A 20,724-nucleotide genomic window follows, 5' to 3' on the forward strand; every position below is an offset into this window, starting at 1 on the left:
TAATTATGATTGCAAATTACTTTGAGAAAGTGAAATGCCCATTCAAAAGTCTGTTTTCCTTAATTACAAGATAAATATGTAAATTGAAAGTTTAATTAATATAATAATGCATGAGTGTAAAAACAGTTAGTGTATTTGATATATGTTAACTATTACAGAGACAAGGTGGATGAAGTAATATCTTTTATTGGACCAACTTCTGTTGGTGAGAGAGATAAGATTTTGATCTTACACAGAGCTTGTCTCAGCTCTGGGAAACTTACTCAGAGTATAACAGACTTAAAGAAGAGCTCTGTGTAAGATCAAAAGCTTGTCTCTCTCACCAACAGATGTTGGTCCAATAAAAGATATTACCTCACCTATCTTCTCTCTCTAATATCCTGGGACCGACATGGCTACAACACCACTGCATACATACATGAATTATGAGGATTATGAATCAAGAGAATAGAATATAATTTTATAAAGAATTACACCTCTAAATTGAAACATCACACAAACCCCTATGTGCTTAAAAGGACATTAGAAAAATGGGAGGAAATCTAGACCACAAATGCTAGCAGTGAACCCTAACTAGAACTACAGTGAATAAGTTTATCTACTGCCTATATAATAGATGAATAGAAGCTTGCATGTAGTATGCTGCCAATTTTTCACATGCAGATTGTAGATGTTGTGTTGCTTCCACAATAGAGCCTTACATGTTCTTGTTATTGCTGAAGCACTGAACCCGTCACTCTTCTGAACAGCTCCGACATCAAACTTCTGATAATACATGCTCCCCAGAACAAGTTGTTGTTAAATACTGTAAACAGTTGCAGTCAAGTTAACCTGGATTTACAGATTGCTTTTTTACAGCAAGTATTCATCAGACAGAGAACTATTTCTTTAGATTAGATTGTAAGGACCCTGGGACAGGGCCCATCTTTTTGTTCTGTGTTTGTACAATACCCAGCACAATGGGGTCCTGGCCCATGACTAGCACTCCTAGATACTACAGTAATACAAATTAAATCAATGGGAACCACTCAACCAAATTTGCTTTATGTACCACTATCAAATTTAAAATAATGCTCAACTGCTGCATTTTGCTTGAAAAAATATTTTTGATATTGAATGCCTAATCCATGCTGCCCAAGCAGACAATGAACTGATCAAAACCGACTGAACGCAACAGGATATCACAGTAATGATGCAAGATTTGGCTGTAAGGAAGAAACTATTAAAATATTTTATTCTGGGCCACTGGTCAAAAACCAGAATTCTGGAGAAGCACACAAACCCCAAATTAAAAACTTATACTGAAGGAGAAGCTGACTCAAAATTTCACAATACTAACGATTTAAGATTGTAGCAATTTCTGTTTTGTTGGGTAAACAAGAAATGCTTTTCTACACGTTTACAAAATACACACGTACGATTTTTGGGGGATCTGAGATGTATCAGCACAGGCAGTAAACAGAATGAATGACTTTATATAATATACTTGAGTCAAATATCTTGATACAAAGTCTCACTGATGACACATGTAACCTAAAACAGCATAGCTATACTTGTAAAACCAGGAATTTTACAGAAAAAGCAGCTGGAAATGTAATTAAATTGCTATGAAATGCCGGTGGCAAAAAAGCAAGTAATGCTTTTTTCTTATTTCCATTAGTGACAATCATCTTTGGGTTCCAGGATAGATTTAATTACATACTGAGCAACATGTGTTGCTTGTGGGGAACAAGCAGACTTCCTTCTGCACATCAAGTCTAGCCAAAGCTGAAAAGATAACCACTGGTATTTCTAAAAGAATACTGGAAAATTAATGGGGGTGGGGGAAGGGATCAGGAAATTAAATACATTTGGCTGATGCATCAAGGACATTTTTGAAACAGAGGAGAAAGAGTTCTATTGACCTTTGCATTTATCAAGTGAATATGGGGAAACAGAATCCTTAACACTTCACATAGAGATGCACAGCAAAGCTGTAACAAAATACTTAATGATTTTCGGAACGGTCTGGTTCTCTCCAAATAGAATGATAGTACACGCCTCACGTCTAAAGTGAAGAGCTGCATCCTGTTGATTATTGTGTGGTTTGGGAATAAAGGAGGGGAGGCGTATGGGCTAGTTTAGATAAAAGGACATTATAACTTCCAGTAGAAATTTTGGGTGTGGATGAAGCAACACTTTGTCCTTATAAAACACAGCGTATGGTAGGTATGCTATAAGGGCTGAGATTTCTCACACCCGTCAAGGAGATGTGATGGTGACGAGAAAGGCCATTTTCATTGCTAGATGTAAATATGAGCGGGCTGCCATTGGTGCAAATGGGGGTCTAGCCAAAGAGTGTAGGACTAGGCGGGGATGCCAGGTTGGGATAGGGGTTCGTACGTGTGGGTATAAGTTTTGAATGCCCTTTAGAAAACACATAGCGAGAGGCTGCGTGAAGTCCATCAATATGGTAGTGGAATGTGGTAACTGCAGCCAGGTATACGCTAACAGAACTACCGGCTAGTCCGTCCTGTTTGAGTTGAAGAAGGTAGTCTAATACAAGCTGCCCTGGGACACAACAATGTTGAAATCTATTCCACTTATGTGTATAGGTGCATTTGGTAGTGTTGCAGCTGCTATTTAATAGTATATGTTTTACTGACTCTGAACAGGCTATTTCCAGACCCCAAAAGCAGGAAGAAACCATGTTTTGAGATGGAGTGTTTGCAGACTGGGGTGACAAACATGTCCTGAGTCTTGTGAGAAGAGCCACGATGCTGGGGAAAGATTGATAGGCCGGCATAGCATCATGCAAAGCAGGTAAGTGTACCAAATTTGTCATGGCCATGTTGTGGCTATTAGTATAATCTGAGCTCAGTCTTCCTGCATCTTACACAAGACTCTCAACAGGATGGGAAAAGAAGGGAAGGCATAAAGGAATGGTACGTTCCAGGTTATGAGAAATGCATTCCCTAGTGATCCGCATCCCAGTCCTTCTCTGGAGCAAAATTGAGGGCAGCGTGCTGAGTTATGAAAAGATCTATAGTACGGCAACCCAACTGATGGAATATGGGGCGGAGTGCTCTCCGTCTTAACTCCCATTCGTGCTTGTGCGAAAAAGTCCTGTTCGGCGCGTCTGTGGTAGTGCTCTAATGCCCAGGGAGATACACACCCGAGATCGAGATGCTGTTGTGGATACACCAATTCCATAACTTGATTGCCTCTGAACACAGGGAATGGGATCTCGCTCCTCCCCGCCTGTTGATGTAGTAGATACAGGCGAGGTTGTCTGACATCACTCCTGTAGTCTGATGTTTGAGGAGTGGTAGGAAATGTAAAAGCAGGCATTACGGACCGCTTTGTTCTAGGAGCTTGATGTGCAGGGTGGACTTGGTGGGTGTCTATTTGTCCTGTATTGTGTGTTCGAGTAGGTGTGCTTTCCAGCCAACGAGGGAGGCATTGGTGGCCAGTATCATGGTAGATGATGGTTGAAGAAAAAGGACCCTGGTACAAACGTCGTTGGGATGTGTCCACCACAGCAATGACTCTGACTTGGTTTGGCATGGGCAAGCATTTTAGCATGCTGTGTTTGTGGGGAAGATACACAGTACAGAGCCAGCCCTGAAGACACTGCATATAGAGCCTCACGTTTGACCACAAATGTGGCTGCAGCCATATGTCCTAGGAGCTGGAGGCATATACATGCAGAGATCTGAGGGCATACTCGAGCATTGGATATCAGATCTGTTATGGCTGTGAACCTGTGAGGTGGTAGAAATGCTCTTGCACGTATGGCATTGAGTTGAGCACCAATGAATTCCAGTCACTGTACTGGTTTTAGTGTGGATTTTTCGAGAATGAGGAGTCCCACTTTTGTGAAGACCTAAGTTTTGTGTTGTATGATCCACTTGGAGCGCTTCAGTCTCGGATGGGGCTTTGAGAAGGTATGGAAAAATTGTGATTCATTCTCTTCCTAAGTAGGCCGTTACCACTGCAAGTACTTTGGAAAAGACTTGCGGTGCTGTGGATAGTCTGAAGAGTAGCACCTTGTATTGGTAGTGGTCATTGCTGACAACAAATCGTAGGAAGCATCTGTGGATGGGATGTATGGTGATATGGAAGTACGCCTCTTCTAGGTCAAGGACCGAGAACTAATCCCCCAGTTCCAGTGCTGGGATGATGGAGGAGAGGGTGACCATCTCGAATCGTTGCAATTTAACAAACTTGTTTAGATTGCAGAGGTCCAGGATGAGACGCCAACTGCCAGATTTCTTCAGAACCAGGAAGTAGTGGGACTCTATGACTCTCAGTTGCAGAAGAAGCTTTACTTCCCCCTTAGGATAGACTCGTGAGAAGGGTTCCTAAAGAGGGACAGGGGGGAGGTGGTTGGCAGGATGGCATAGTTAGGAAGGGGATGGAATATCCTCCCTTGACTATCTCCAAGAAAGACCCATTTGTTTGAAGTGAGGAGCATCCAAGAGCCGGTTGCCAAACTGTTGGTCTGTTAATGGTGTTACAGATGGCAGGGATGACTGAAGCAGGTGTGAGGTTTTCAGGACTTTGACCACACCTTCAGAATTGTTGCTTATTGGAAGGTGTATGAGATGTTGCCCCTTGGGCAGCGGGCTGTCTACATCTGTTGGGACCTTCGGTGACGGTGTTGGTTATCAAACTGCTGCTGTGGGTGGTAATGTTGATGCTGAGTTCATGGGGGAAGCTGATATTTCCTTGAGCTCCTTTTTGGCTGTGGGGTGTACACGTCAAGAGATCTTAAGAGTAGCTCAGGAGTCCTTTAGCGAATGTAAGGAGTTGTCAGTACGCTTGGAGCAGAGTTTTTGTCCCTCGAACGGTAGATCTTCAAACTGTCATTTGCACCTCCGTGGGGAATCTTGAAAGGGGTAGCCATGATGTTTGTCTCATTACTACCGTAATAGCGATAGATCAGGTGGCAGTGTCCGACAAATCCAAGCACGTTTGTAGAGCTGTACAGGCTATTAGGTGGTCTTCCACTATCAGGGGCAAGAATTGCTCCATTTTTTGCTTCCAGTAGGTCCTGTCAGAGCTCCTCCAGTTTAGAATAGTTCATGTAGTTGTATTTGGCCATGAGAGCCTCATAGTTAGAAATTCAAAACTGGAGTGGCTGACAAATAAGACGGTCTTCCAAACAAATCTAGCTGCTTCCAATCTCATTTGGGATGGATAGATCGGGATTGATACTGGCGACCCTTTTCTTGCACTGAATTTACCATGAGGGAGTTTGGGGTAGGATGCAAAAATAAAAACTCAGCATTTTTGCTGGTATGCAATATTTTCTATCCGCACATTTGCAAGAAGGTGGAATAGAGCTGGAGTTTGCTATAGGAGATTCACTGGTTCAAGAAGTGTGATTTTTGCTGTAGACGAGGCATGGACGATGTCAATGAGTTTGTGGTGTTGCTCCTTGACCTCCTCTAGTGGAATGTGCACTGAGTGCACCACTCTGCGGAACAATTCCTGGAAATGCCTGAAGTCATCGGCCACTGTGGGAGGTGGTGGCATGATGGCCTCATCCAGAGAAGATGAGAAGCGTAGGGCCAGTGGTACCTATTCTTTCTGCTCCTCCTCTTCCAGTGGTACTTGCAGAGGTTTTTTCTGGAGGTTGTGAGGCTGATGGGGAGAATCTGCTGTTTGGGGTTTACCAAATTGTGCCCCATACATGGCCCAGGGGTCCCAGTATGGCCAATTGGAGGGAAGGGGAATACAAGGCTGCATTCACAAAGATCCCTGTCAGGGCTGGGTTCCCTGAGTAGTTGGAGGATAAGCCTGGTAAACTGGTACCATTTCCCCTGATGTTGGTGGGGCAATAGATTCCTCATATTCTTCATCCTTTCTCTTGGCATCACTAGGGCAAAGGGGTGCCGCTCCTGAAGGAAAGAGCGAGGAGTGTCTTGACTGCAAGTCTCACCACTATCGGAGTAAGTCCCATCTGAGGAGTGGGGACCAGGAGTGTCAGATGCTCTTAAATCTGATAGGACATCATCTGTGCCACTACAGTGCATTGTGAAAAAGTGTAAGTTTTAGTAAGACCAGTAGGTGGCATCAGAGCTTTCTTTAGAGCTGCTGATTTTGTGGGTGCCGAGGTCGATGCCAATGGCTTCGTCGATGCAGACAGCTTCTTCAGTGCCACAAAAGGTCTCGGAGCCACAGATGAAGTAAAGGGTTCGCTTCAGTCGCCACAGATAGAAAGCTGCGCCGATGGCTGTCGTTGTACAGTCTTTAGACCTTTTCTTAGAGACAGTACTTGAGATACTCAGTCTTGATGCGGAACTGTGCCCCGTCAGAAGCAACTGAGGCCACAGATCTAGCCGGGGACACCATTCTTCTGGTTTGTGCCACAGAAGCTGAGGAAGGGGCCATTCTCTTCTTACCCTCAGCCCGGTCAGAGGATGTTTTTCTCTTCATCCTGGCGTGGAGAGTGAGGGTCAGTAGATGACCTGGGTAAGGGTCTATCTGAGGAGGAGTAAAGAACCTGGGTCTGACGCTAGTCAAAGGGACTTTTCCATTAGGATTAGTTTTAGTCTAATGTCCCTGTCCTTCCTGGCTCCTGGTTTCGAGCCCAGGCAGTGGGAGCACTTCTGGAGAATGTGTTCCTCTCCCAGGCAGAGAATACACTGAGTGGCCGTCCATTATCGGGGAAGGCGACCCAGCACAAAACACACCTTTCAAACCCAGGGGAACTGGGCATAAGGGAGAGGGAATAGCTTTCCTGTCGGGAAGGAGGAAAATGAAAACCTACACTATCCTAAGAACTGTAGAGTTGGAAGATAAATTGTAAAAAAATTGAAATATATATTTTTTTAAATAGAAAGGAAGAAAAGAGAGAAAACAAAGAACTAACTATGAGAGAGTATACGATGGACTAAGGTGCTATGTAAGGAAAAAAACGAGCTCTGATAACGGTTCAGTTCCAAAACACAAGCAGCAGAGAAGGAACAAAAAGCAGTTAGACCACACAGCGCTATACATATACGTCCCATGCACAGCACGAGAAGGGGGAAGTGCACATGTGCGGTCCGTCAGGCACTGCTGTTGGAGAGCTCCAATTCCAGACAAAAAGGCGCTGCTGTACCTACAGTGCAGCACCCATTGGGACATTACTCAAAGAAGAAGTGACCCATACCTATGAAGGTCATGCCCCACACCCTTGATTTAGCAATGGCATTTCAAAATTACATCTAGAGTGGATGATCAGGTGTGAACACTGCCATCATACCATAGCTTTTCATTAGTTTTAGGCATAAATGCCGTAATTTTCAAACTTGGGTTCCTAAAGTTAAGAATCTAAACAGAAGTGACTGGATATTTAGAGACACTGAGCTCTAGTTGCAGCTCCCACTGACCCAAAGTTGTTGGTGCACAGCACCTTTGGAAGAAAAATCAGGCCTCGTATTTAGGTGCCTTAATTTGGAATGAAGTGCTAAATTTTCAGCACCCAAATTTGAAAATTTTGGCCAAAATATTTTTATGAACTGAACTGAAGTATCACTACAGTCTACTTGCTTTTCATAAAAAGGAGTTACAATCATAATTGAAAACTACTGACAGTTTCTAGGCAAGTTGTGTGTTTTGGATAAATACTGTCTATATAAAGTAACCACTGTGCATGTATGTACACTCACCCCTTGGAAAACTGAGGAGCGTAAGAAATAAATGCAACTCTTAGTATTTAAAAACGTTAAAATGGCAGCAAGTGAAAAGTAGGAAGGAGAGAAGAATCAGTCAGTGACAACTTATTCATGGGATACACAAAGCATTCACTAGACAGAGTGACTCTTGGAAGAGATCTGGTTGGAAGTTTTCTGATGAAATTTAATTTCACCAGAAAATGCCAATTCACAGAAGTGAAACGTTTCGCTGAATCTATTACAGGGGCTCTCAGGTTGCTACGCTTCCCATTCTGAAGCAGTACTGGGAGCCCCAGCTGGAGCCAGGACACTCAGGACTGCTAGCCTCCCTGCTGTGTGGCAGCAGCCTTTTGAGCCCAGGCTGAAATTGACATTCTTATCCTTTTCACCTCTGCTATGCAGTGGTGGCAATGGATAAACACACAAGAAAGTCAATTTCACATATTTCCTTTCTGGAACACCCTGTTTCAATGTCTGTTTAATGAAATGTTCAGGGTGGCTTCAGTTTGCAAGAAATTTCAATAAAATCTGCTTCCAATCTAAAATACTGAAGATTCTTGCAAACTGAAATCCTGCATTTTGGCCAGCCCTAAAATGGAATTCTCGCAGATAAAACTTACCTACATGGAGTTTCCAAGTGTGTGTAAGAATGAAATTAATGACTTTCTAGCAAAAGGTTGAGTGAATTTCTGACCTATTATCTGCTGATTCATTTGGATCAGCAGCATCAAAGCATGCAAATGAGCTGGAGATGCATGATTACCTAAATTACTTCCTTCTCAATACCACCAATCAACAGCAAGCTGACCTGTTCATAGGGCAGCAGAAAATGGGCATGGTGGCATAAGGAAAAACACAGGAGGGTTGACTGAGAAAGGAATCATTGATGGGGAGGGAGTAATTCAAAAAAGAGGAAGACCAGGAGAGATGGCAGTTAGGAGGAACAGCAAAAACAAGAAAGAAGGAAGTAGGTAGTGGCAGAAAGCATTATAGGGAAAAGCAACACTGATCATGAATTCTCTGCTGTAATCTTAGTGTTGGTCAACATGCCCTTCTCTCCCAAGGGGAAAAAACAATAGCATCTAAAAACTTTTAGTGAAATGCTCTGATCACGAACCCATGTGCTAGGATGTATTAATGTGGCACTAGGGATCTGGAAACAAACAGCATATCTGAAGGGAAAAAAGGAATGAACTTTTGGAGAAAGGCTCATACAGAAAATTAAACATTAAATTAAAATTAAAACTAACGTTTGCAAAACTCAAACCTTCCAAATCTTGCTTAGTTACTTTAAAATCTATAGCAGCAGGAAGTTTGAGTGAGATAGCGAATGAGTGGATGTCAGTGTCCTTGTCCACTGTCCAGAGTCCAGAGTCATACAGTAGCTTTACAACACCCAGCTACCACAAATACCAGAACACAAAAGGTTATGAGAAAAAGGGGAGTGAAACCCACTGTATGAGGCTATACATAAAAGGGAAACAGGATTAAGTTAGTTATTTATTTACAAATGGTGATAATCTTAACAGTCTACTACAAAAATACTACCAGAATATCTTACAGACCAGCTTCAGCAGGTAACCTTTGGTAGAGCTCCTTCACCTCTTCATGTTTGATTTTGCCTCTGACCACACTTTGTTTGCGCATATCTGCCATTTCATTACACCATTCTTCAAACTTGCAGTTATCCCGTTCCACCAGCTCCTGAAGAAAAGCTATGGAGGAAGAAAGAGCAGAAGTACTAACTACAATTAATCCTACTCGGTCTCAAAAAAAGATGGCCAAAATTTAAGTCGATTACACCAATTATCCCAATGAGCAGTGATATCCAATAGTAACAACTACCGTGCTAAAAGGTCTCTTCACACAAATAATGAAATACAGACTCTTTCTGAAAGTCAAATGTCTGGATATTCCTTCTCTCCAATATTTACATTTCAGTACTTGTGTCAATGTAGTTGGTTAAATGTAAAGGAGATATGGGATACAAATGCTTTAATACTGCCCAACAGAATTTACTCTGCAGAACATGACACTTGCAGTGTTTTAGAGGGTAAAAACCTTTCTTGCATGACACTTTTCACATGTTTGAAAGGCTTACCAATAATGTACTATTGTATGTTAATAATCACACTAAGAAAAAAAGCACAACAGCTTTCATTCAGCTGTAATAGTGAAGGGCTGCAGGCCACGAGCCCACCAGGCTGTTTAAGGGATATCCCTCCTACTTCGTGAGGCCCCTGGGTCCATTTCTTTGCCTCCCATCCATCTCAGCAACACTCAGGTCCCCTAGCTGTTTCTCTCTATTCCTTTGGAGCAACCATTCTTCCTACTAAGATGCAGAAAACCTGTGTCTTCAAGTCCCAGCAGCACACCAGAATCCTTAATGCCACCTACTACAGAGGTGTGTGACCACAGGCAAGTCAATTCATTCCAATACCTTACTCCCCTCTGTCCTCTAAAACACGTAACACCGCCATACCTCGTGCCACAGGAGGATTAATTACTATTCATATAGTGCTTTGTTAGCATCTGTTGTCCTTTGACCTAAGTATTATTATTAAATCCACAGACCAAATGGATTCCCACCTACCTGAGGCTCTAAGACAGGCCATGAATACTTAGTGAAAACCCTTGAATAGCCTATTCTCTGACATTTATGCCCTCTGTTCACATTAAGAGAAGTAACAAGTACTTGCAAGACACAGCAGGCCATTCTGACAAAAGAACAATAAAATGGAGCCACTGTCAAACACCAGGACTGCCCAACCTCATTACAGTATATACACGACTGACATTGTTTAGCTTTATGCTTAACTTTTAGACAATTAGTTTAAAAATTAAAATGAGAATCTGGCGGTGGGCACTAATTATTCAAAGCCACTTCAATTGGACAGCTGGGTCTTTTGTGATGATGTGCACAACTGGATCTACTTCAACATACATGAGAAGTCTTCACAGCCATTATGTTACATGAATGCAGGTGGCAACATCAATGAGGCAAGGACACTGACTGGTTATAGGGGTGAAATTTTTAACTTCCCCTCCTTCATACAAAGAGTCAAATGGTCATTTCAACAACAATGAGATATCCTTTTAGACACTCCACTCTTAGAATCATAGATTAGGGTTGGAAAGGATCTCAGGAGCTCATTTAGTCCAACCCCCTGCTCAAAGCAGGACTAGCCCCACTAAATCATCCCAGCCAGACTTTAACAAGCCAGGCCTTGAAAACCTCTAAGGATGGAGATTCCACCACCTCCCTAGGTAACCCATTCCAGTGCTTCACCACCCTCCTAGTGAAAATTTTTTTCCTAATACCCAACCTAGACCGCCTCCACTGCAACTTGAGACCATTGCTTCTAGTTCTGTCATCTACTACTACTGAGACGAGCCTAGCTCCATTCTCCCTGGAACCCCCTTTCAGGTACTTAAAGCCTGCTATTAAATCCCCCCTCATTCTTCTCTTCTGCAGACTAAACAAGCCTAATTCCCTCAGCCTCTCCTCATAAGTCATGTGCTCCAGCCCCCTAATCATTTTCATCTTCTTAGTGAAAAGCTCACTGTGGTACGTGCCAATACTCTAAAATGTTTTTGTAAAAGCAAGTGAGAGAAGATTAGCTCCTGGGCCACAAACTGCTGCTGAAAGGACAGCTTGGCTTCTAGAGGGAGGGGAGAAAAGCACAGTAGCAGTAGAAGACAGACAGTTAAGAAGAATTACAATATATTAAATATATAGATTAAAAGGTATTTCATACTCTTTTTGCTCTTATTTTTTTCTTTCCTAGGAACTATTTTTCATAGTGGAAGAATACATTGCAAAACCTAATCCTTTAAAAAAGTTATATATATATATATATATATATATATATGCTTAGCAAGTCAAAAAGTAACTAATATCAATAAGCCACTGCTGATGCGTGTATCAGCACTTGGAGTGACTGGTACACTACTCAATAAGCATATCAATTATAGTATCCAGTGCACTATGGAATGAGTGCTTACTGCTACAATACTTGTTGGATCATTTAAGCCATGCTTTCATTCCATTGAATTCAGTGCTGCAAAAAATATTGAAGACGAAGTGCTAATTTCCCTCTGGGACTCTGGCCCAAACAGCTTTATAACGCCTTGCTACATATGATAGGAATAGGTCTGAAGGGCACTTCTTCTACCAGATTCCAAAGTTCACTTACCTGGGACTTCAGCTGTTAGAGATTTTTCCCGTGTTTGCAGTCGGTACACCAACATGTAAGCATTTCGAGAGCAGTGCGTTCCTTTCCCACACTTGGGTTTACGAGTCTGAGATTTAGAAGGCTCTGCTGAGGTACAGAAGCCAAAAAAATAATAAACATGCATGCCAACGTATTTATTCTCCTTTAATGGGGAAAATTCTGAGACCTATCTCATTCCAATTCCTCCCTAACACACACACACACACACACACACCCTCCCTACAACCTCACCAGAACTTTTCTCCAACAATATGGCATGAGTATTGTACACAGTCTTATCAATGAAGATTTCCCTATATAAATAGCAGTGTCAAATGCCTACTCAGATTGGAGTGCAGAGAATTTAAACATCATTTTATGCACATAACAGAAACATGCACTTTCCCACTGCATGACAATACCCATAAATATCAAAGTGCAGTGCAAGAAATAAAAGAGTTATTCCAGAATGGCTGGTTCAATCTGCTACCTTTAATTGGACTTAAGAGATGGAAAGAATTTGGCCATACAATACAAACCCATGTTTCTGAATCTGTAATTCTATCTTGATCTCCAGACTGCCGGACAAAGTTTACAAAAATGGGCATCTATATTTGCAACTTCAAAAGCAAAAAAAATTTTAAATAAAGGAAAAACCTGCTTAACATCAAACCTTTAATACAACACATGGAAAATGCTGTAGGTATATATATATTGTTCTCTCTCAGAAAACTCTAGTACTAAAACGGCGGGGCCCACAAATTCTTAGATCTCCAGTAAAACTATCCAGACTTATTTTATTTGTAAGTCTGCCCCCCTGCACGGCCAGAGTTCAGAAGTCTGTTTCCCTGCAGCAGATAAGCAGACCTCCAGTACCTGAAACAGAACTCCTTCCACTGCTGTATGCGTATGGGATGGCATTTGTTTGTCTAGGAGAAAGAACCCTGAACTCAGGTCTAGGAAGGAACTGGGAAATTGCTAACACGCACTCAACAATGTTTGTAATTATAAGGCCTGGTCTACACTAGAGAGTTATGTTGACAAAACAGTGTTGGTGCACACAACAATCACCCCCCTGCCCCACCACCAAACATACCAGATTTAAAAAATCCCAGAGGACATATTTATGGTGCTCTGTCAGAACACTGAGGGCTTTTTAAGTTAGTCAGTGTTTTTAAAAACTCAAGTTGACAGCATATCTTGTGCCTTTGTACAAGCACAGACTCAACTTTTTGGGAAAGGGATTTTTCAACTTGTTTTTTATATGAGAATTATCTGATCTTATTTCCCTACTTTTGTTAAAGCACTAGAATGGGGATTCTTAAATGCCTCTTGCAGTACAATGCCCGAATCTACAAATCCATCTGGACAGGTACTGCACATTGACTCATTCAAGTTACTCACATGCATAGGTCTTTGCAGATTCAGGCACTCAGACTGTTAGTTTAGAACTCAAGAGCTCCTCTACATCAGTTGCAGGCAGAGCAAGCTGAAACTCTCCCACAAACTCAGGGAAGTCAAGACCAACAATGCCAATGTAAACAGATATACAGGGTTTTTTGGAGGGAGTAGGGGGCAGGAAGAGGAGAAAAAGAAGTGACAAATGGTAAAAACACTTATGTGGTTTTTGCTCCAAAAGGTTTTGAGCTTTATGAAAGCTTTTCAGTTCCCCTTCAAAAAAATCCAGAAATAAACTCTTTAGAAGTAAGAGCACAAAAGGTAACTAAAAATAATCTTGCTGTCTAATAATAAATCCCCATTCTGTGTGCTGGTTTGGGAAGAAACAACTTTGCACACATTTTATCTAGACATGAAAGTCAATCATTTTTTTAAACAAACTGTTGTCTAGATGGCATGCACGATACTTGCCATATTACAATCTATAAGAGAACTGAAGTAGTCAGTCTTCACCAGGCATGTAAGATATTCAACACTCAGATGAGGTTGAGGTGATTAAAAATTGGCTGCAACTAATAAAGTTGCAGTTTCATTAGTTACCCTTAAAAAAATCTGAAGTTATGGCTGCAAATTACTCAATACATGTATCAGGGCAATTGATTTAGCCTCCATGTTTTTGGTGAAAAGAGTTATTTTAAAAGGGCACTCACAACTTAAAGGTTTTACCTAGATCTTCCTCAATCCCCAATTGCAATTTCTTCCCCTCCATCTTTTCTATCTCTTCATCGTTAAACTTGTACCATTCACCAGTCTGTGGATCTTTCACATGAGCAATGTAGTGACCAGAGTATGCACTCACTCCCCTGTGTATAAGAACCGCACTAAGTTCATATACATAGACGCCATCTGAAAGAGAATAGGCAGTTTATTTAATTCTCCAGAAAATACAAAGAACCCAAGACTTAATCATCTTGATACTTCTAAGATGAAAAACAAGCAAAAAGTTATTTTAAGAACAGTACTAAGCCTTTCCTTATATACAAGACATACACAAAACAGAGTAATTTTTTCTCTCTCTCTATTATTTCCCAAAGAGAGCAGTAGCACAAACACTGTGCTGTATACATTCTTAACTCACAAATCTGGTAGTCAGAGCTCCAAACAACAGTCTGAAATTTAGGAACTTTTGTTAAAGTACCTAATCTCAACTGCTGGTTTATCAAAGGAGGACAAACATTGATTAAGCTTCCATTTTAAATAAAAAAGTTAAGAGCCAGAAATGACTTATTTATTAGCACAACCATTTTAATTGTTTTCAGCTAGAGGATAGGTTCAGGCAAGATCTTGAATGCTGGTAGCTGATGGCTGTATCAACATAATCAATAAATTAATATTTCGTATATAACTCACCTTTTTGTTCCATAAAAGGTTCCATATCAAGCAATTCAGAAAAGCCAATGTAAGTATTCAACTTTTTCTTATGGCCAGTTTGTCTATTGAAAAACAAATAAGGCTTTGAAGTACAAGTATTCAATGCAGCAAGAAGAGTAAACATCTTTTTGCATAATTAATCTAAAATGTTGATCTGTAAATCACTACTGTATTTCAACAGATGAGATTACTGGATAGCTAAATGAACTTCATAAAAGATTAAGTGTACAAATGCTCAAATTCATAACATTTAACTCGATTCAGACTTGCTGAATAGAAACAAGGTGTATGAAATGAAAGCCAAAGCAGAGAAAATAACTTTCAAGCATTTCTGAGTTACCCAAATCCTTCCTATATTTACAACACATACAGGTTAGGTCACTTACCTGTCAAACACAAAACGCATCAGCTGCAAGTTGAGTGTACATGGAAGACTAAGCAGCCTGATCTTCCTTGTTGCATTTTGTTTACTCTGACAAGTTTCACAAAAGTAACGATTGTCCCCTTCTAACTTTTCTTCCTGATCAAGAAAAGAAGAAAGGTAATCAGTACAGGTTAAGAGTTCAACATTAATTCTATGCTCTAGCCTGAGATTCAAAATTATACACAGATACCAAGTTAATAAAAAAATGTGATCATCTTAACTATATCACACAAACTGTATTCCAAAATACTTCACAGTGATAGTACAAAACAGCATACAAGGTACAGAAAGCTCTAGGATTACCACCCAGTAAAGTATCAGAGTTGTTAATAGGCAGCTGTCAGTTTGAAGAAGCCATAAATCTTCCAGACTGAAGTCAGAAGCCCTAGTTGCAGTATCAGACCAATCATCAGATTTATCCTCCACAGTACAGAGAGATGTGCAAACTTGGTTTCTACCAGAAAGACGGTGGAAAATTCTATTTCAATGAGGTCACAATGGCTGTGTGGCATGGCCATATGGCTGGAATTAACAGAAAGCCACATTTTAGCACTCACTTGCAATGGGATCCATGTGGATGGACACTTTCACATATGATGAGCCAAATTAACTCCAATATGGATCAACAAGGGCCAAATGTAAGCAGGGAGACTTGCCTTTCAATTTAAAGACAAAACCTTCAAGCCCAAATTCACTGTTGCAAGGTGGAGATACTGTAGTCTTGGGGGTGTGGTAGCCTCCTAATGCATCTATTAGAATTCAATATATGAATGTCTTTGCTTTTTATTGTAGAAGGCTTTTCACAGGCAAAGCAACTTATTTGCTGAGTAAGTCACCCTGCTTCACAAAACTATCCGACTTATTACAAAGCAAAAAGACCAAATTTATAATTAACTTTGCACTTAATATTTTTAACGAACTCCATAAACATCATGAACTTGAGTTATAGTCAAATTTTAAATGTGCATTAAAATAGATAAAGCTGCTGCTGCTACTCCAGAGCCCCCACCAATATTTTAGTTTTTTTTTAAAAAACTTTGCAATTGACAAACCAGGGAAGCAATGAAAATTACTATATACAGAGTTCTATGAACTAAAAAGTAAACGAACTGAGAACTATTCTCTAATCTTTCAGTTCTGTCTGAAAATATTTCACCTAAGATTACTAGAAGTATGATTTTTCAGATTTGTCTCTTTAATTGCCAATATTTTACCATCACATGGGGCCTGATCTCATACTCAGAGACTCAAAGACTTTAAGATCAGAAGGGGACCAATATGATAATCGATTCTAGTCTGACCTTCTGCACAACACAGGCCACGGAACCTCATCTACCCACTCCTGTAATAGACCCCTAACCTATGTCTGAGTTATTGAAGTCCTCAAATCATGATTTAAAGACTTCAAGTTTCAGCAAGTGACCTTTGCCCCCTGCTGCAGAGGAAGGAAAAACCCCCAGGGCCTCTGCCAATCTGCCTTTGGGGAAAATTCCTTCCCGATCCCAAATATGGCAATCAGCTAATCTCTGAGCATGTGGGTAAAATTCACCAGCCAGACACCCAGAAAGAATTCTCTGTACTAACTCAGAACCCACCCCATCTAACATCCCATCACAGGCCACTGGGCATATTTACCGCTAGTAGTCAAAGATCAATTAATTGCCAAATTAGGCTGTCCTATCATACCATCCCCTCCTTGCTCTTTGACATCATTAGTTTTATTTGAATTAGGAGTACAGGACTGGGCCCACATTTAAAATTGAAAACTCAAACTGTTACTCTAGTCAACCCATTGAGTAGATTCAAAGTGCTGATCACTAACTTTGCTGTAATACCAGGATGAAAAATAAAGCACTTTTTGAGCAAAGGGGGAACAATTTAACAGAAACACCCTCTCAACAAGGCAAGGAGACTAGTGCTTTGTGGGCACTACAGAAACAGTAGGATTCCGTAGGAATGAGTTGGTACCTTAAGAAATTCAGTGATACAGTCTGTCAACTGCTTGTGCCCTTGGATATTTAACTCCAGTTCATAAAATTTGGATATGAGTTTGGATTCCCTGCCACACTGGTTACAGCTAGAATTAAGAAAAATTAAGATAGATCAGTACATGGCTTAAAGTGTCAGTCATTTAACTACCATAAAACTTTACTGCTGAACTTCTTCCTCTGATTGTTAAACCACGAGAGAGACTGGATTAAATGATCTCCAACACCCTGTTTCCAAAATTGCAGAAGAGGACCTTGTAGAGAGGAGAGAGCATCTAGCAGGAAGTGCAAGAATGCTCATTTACAACTTATCTTTATGCTATGTTTCGAATACAGTTTACAATTCCACTAAGGGAAACAAAATAGGTATTGGGACAGCTTAATATCACATTCTAGATATGAGGACTTAAGCCACATACTTAAATAAGTCAGGTGGATGTTTAGTTACTTTCCTTCACTAAAGGATGAATTACAGAAAAATAGGCAAATTGCAGAATTTAAAAAATCGTGTATAGTTTTATTTTTAAGAAACTCAAGACTTTAAAATCACTGAAAGTATTTGTTAAATTATGTTTAAACCAGAAAGTCCCCTTCCCTTCTGCTACAGATTTAAAAAGAAAGGTTCCATCTCACTCTGACCATCTTCTCCTCTCCCTCTTCCCCCCACCCCCAATCCCCAAAATCTTTAATATTTGCAGAAAGATGATCAGAAGAATAGGCAAACACACTGAGTAAGAAACCACTACAAGAGAATTAAACCAACTACTTACACAGTGACATATGCATACTCTCCACAAAACTGCTTTTGGACAATGTTCCGTACATCTGGATTTTTTTGTTTCGACAAAGTATCCTCTAGCAGTGACATGAATAGCTTTGAAAATTCCTGGGCATCCTAGAACAAAACACCAATACTTGTTAGTATATTGCAACTCAAAGTGGAGTCAGAACGTAGCTCCCTAATTTACTTGAAATTATATCAGTGATGGAGACCCACACACAAAATTACATGGAAGCTTATTAAGGTGCATGATTAATAAAAAAATACAAGTCAAGGGGTCTAAGAAAACTGAACATGACTAAAAGGAGCTTAAGATACACAGCATGAGAACAGCAGCATGAAGTACATATTGGTACAGTGCTGGTAGCTTAGAAGTGTTTGATTTCTGCACTGTAATTTGCAAGATTCTGAACATTAGCGGTGGCTCATTAACTGTATAAATCCCATTATTCTCACTTTATAACTCCACATTGTGAGCCAGCCTTTTTCCCACAAGAATACTGAAACAAATATTTAACTGACAAGCTTTTTCAGAGCATTGTTTATGTTGTAAAAACAGCACACAATAATTTAGAAAGTATTAATCTTCTTTTGCTAGGGAACTGAGTATCCTTTGCTAGGGCTATGGAACAGCTTCCATGTGAGGAGAAATTAGAAAGACTGGGACTTTTCAGCTTGGAAAAAAAGACGACTGGGGGGGGGGGTATGATAGAGGTCTATAAAATCTTGATTGGTGTGGAGAAACTGAATAAGGAAGTGTTATTTACTCCTTCACATAACAGAAGAACCAGGGATCACCCAATTAAATTAATAGGCAGGAGGTTTAAAACAAACAAAAGCAAGTACTTCTTCATACAACGCAGTGTCAACCTGTGGAACTCCTTGCCACGGGGTGCTGCGAAGGCCAAAAGTATAAATGGGTTAAAAAAAACTAGATAAGTTTTTGGAGGAAATGTCCAATGGTTTGGAGGAAAGGTCCAAAGGTCAATGGTTATTAGCCAGAATGGGCACGGATGCAACACTATGCTCTGAGTGTCCCTAGCCTCTGTTTGCCAGAAGCTGGGAGTGGACAACAGGCGATGGATCACTTGACTGCCTGTTCTGTTCATTTCCTCTGAGGCACCTGGCATTGGCCACTGTTGGAAGACACGTCACTAAGCTAGAAGGACCATTCGTCTGACCCAGTATGGCAGTTCTTATTTAACGATTTGTGACAATATTCAATCACTGTTTCATGCCATCATTCCTTATCTTCTCAAGTTAGATTCATGTTTTATAGCAGCGGTTCTCAACCTTTTTTCCCCCGAGTACCACTCGGGCCAGGTACAGTCAGGTCAAGTACCACTTGACCCGACTGTACCCGACCCGAGTACCACTCGGGAAAAAAAAGGGAGGGGACTTGCGGCGGGGTTTCGCGGCGGCGGGAGGGATTTGCGGCAGGGTTTCGCGGCGGCGGGGAGAGACGGGCAGCGGGGTTTCACGGCGGAAACAATACCCGCCGCCGAAACCCTTCCGCCGTTTCCCCATTTTCGGCAGCATGGTTTCACACGGGCGGGTGGGAGGGCCCTTCCGGCGGCGGCGGATTCAGCGGCGCGCGTACCATCCAGCCTTCCGGTAAGTACCACCCCGTACCACCGGTTGAGAACCGCTGTTTTATAGCATTTATTTTAAATAGCCCATACTGAATTTTAAAATGACCTCTAGGGAAAATCAATCACCCAAGTGTGGCTCCATTATCCTTCAGTTTCTCATACCTCTTTGAGACCCATTATGACATTACTTTGCAGTGCCTCAGCACACAAATACAAGATACTTCTGTTTACGTGATAGCTCTAGTCAAGCAACAAAAAAGCAGAAGCACAAGACAAATAAGACCATACAATTTAAGTCAGTTGTTTCATTTTAAATCGAGGGCCAGCTCCTCAGGGTGTAAATCAGCATAACTCCACTGCAATCTACCAAACAATGCCAATTTACACCTACTGATGATCCGGCCAACAGGCTTCTATTGCTCTTGCAGGACAAATACTTCACCATGCCCAATTTGTTCACAAGGAAAGCTTGTCAAATTTAAAAATCTCAAGACTACCTGTTGCTGTCCTGTATCCAAACCTAGCGCTTTAACAAACCCGGAGGGATCAATGTATCGTCTATTACTGTTCTGTAACAACGCAAACAAGTACTGAAGATGTTCACAAATTGTCTGGGGTTCATAATCTATTGAAAAAAACATGCTCAAGTTAGTGATCAGCAAGTTATTGTTTTTCTCAAAATAATACAACAGAAAATTAAAATTATTCCAAGTAAATGATTTATTTTTTTATTTGTTTGTCAGTGGATGAAACTTCTTTTTAATACACATCTTGATGGTCAGAAACAAGCTATCCTTGTTTACAAGTCAGATTATAAATCATCTGTGTTCTAAAGTGATTAAATTAAGAATCAGAAAATCATAATTCTAAAGAAGACAGATTTTCCTGTTTTAGACTGTGCTGCCTTCCCCACACCACCACAGCCAACCCTTAATAGGGGGAGAAGGCCCTAATAAAAGTACAGTGCAACAGAAGTTATTACTGATGTTTTCCACAGTTTTTTGTTGCTTTCAAGTACCATATCTTCTGAGTACCTCCTCCATCAAATGAAGTGATGTGCTAAAATTAGCACAACACAAAAAATGGCCAAAACTCACATTTGGTGTCAAATACCAGCCACAGTAGTAAGTTTAAGCAGCATGGTAAAACAGGTATTACAATGCAATAATCCATAGTGTAAAATAGAAAGCAGCATACCATTAAGCCACATTAATTGCAAAGCACACCTATAGCACTCTGAACAAAAAACA

General features: G+C 40.8%; 1 protein-coding gene across 2 annotated transcripts in view; it reads right to left on the reverse strand.

The window, feature by feature from the left end:
* Positions 1 to 20,724, reverse strand: part of USP48 (ubiquitin specific peptidase 48) — a 59,699-nt gene that overhangs the window by 35,905 nt on the left and 3,070 nt on the right. For both annotated transcript variants that reach the window (XM_067567003.1, XM_067567002.1), the window contains 8 exons: positions 19,972 to 20,099; positions 17,872 to 17,996; positions 17,082 to 17,190; positions 15,076 to 15,209; positions 14,669 to 14,751; positions 13,985 to 14,164; positions 11,843 to 11,968; positions 9,212 to 9,361 (listed from right to left, as the gene is read on the reverse strand). In XM_067567003.1, the coding sequence (XP_067423104.1) occupies positions 9,212 to 9,361; positions 11,843 to 11,968; positions 13,985 to 14,164; positions 14,669 to 14,751; positions 15,076 to 15,209; positions 17,082 to 17,190; positions 17,872 to 17,996; positions 19,972 to 20,099 (1,035 nt within the window). The remainder of the gene's footprint in view (positions 1 to 9,211; positions 9,362 to 11,842; positions 11,969 to 13,984; positions 14,165 to 14,668; positions 14,752 to 15,075; positions 15,210 to 17,081; positions 17,191 to 17,871; positions 17,997 to 19,971; positions 20,100 to 20,724) is intronic.

This window comes from Emydura macquarii, unplaced genomic scaffold (assembly GCF_026122565.2).
Source record: "Emydura macquarii macquarii isolate MOO-44397 ecotype Brisbane River unplaced genomic scaffold, CSIRO-AGI_Emac_v2 contig_2768, whole genome shotgun sequence".
Lineage (NCBI taxonomy): Eukaryota > Metazoa > Chordata > Testudines > Chelidae > Emydura > Emydura macquarii.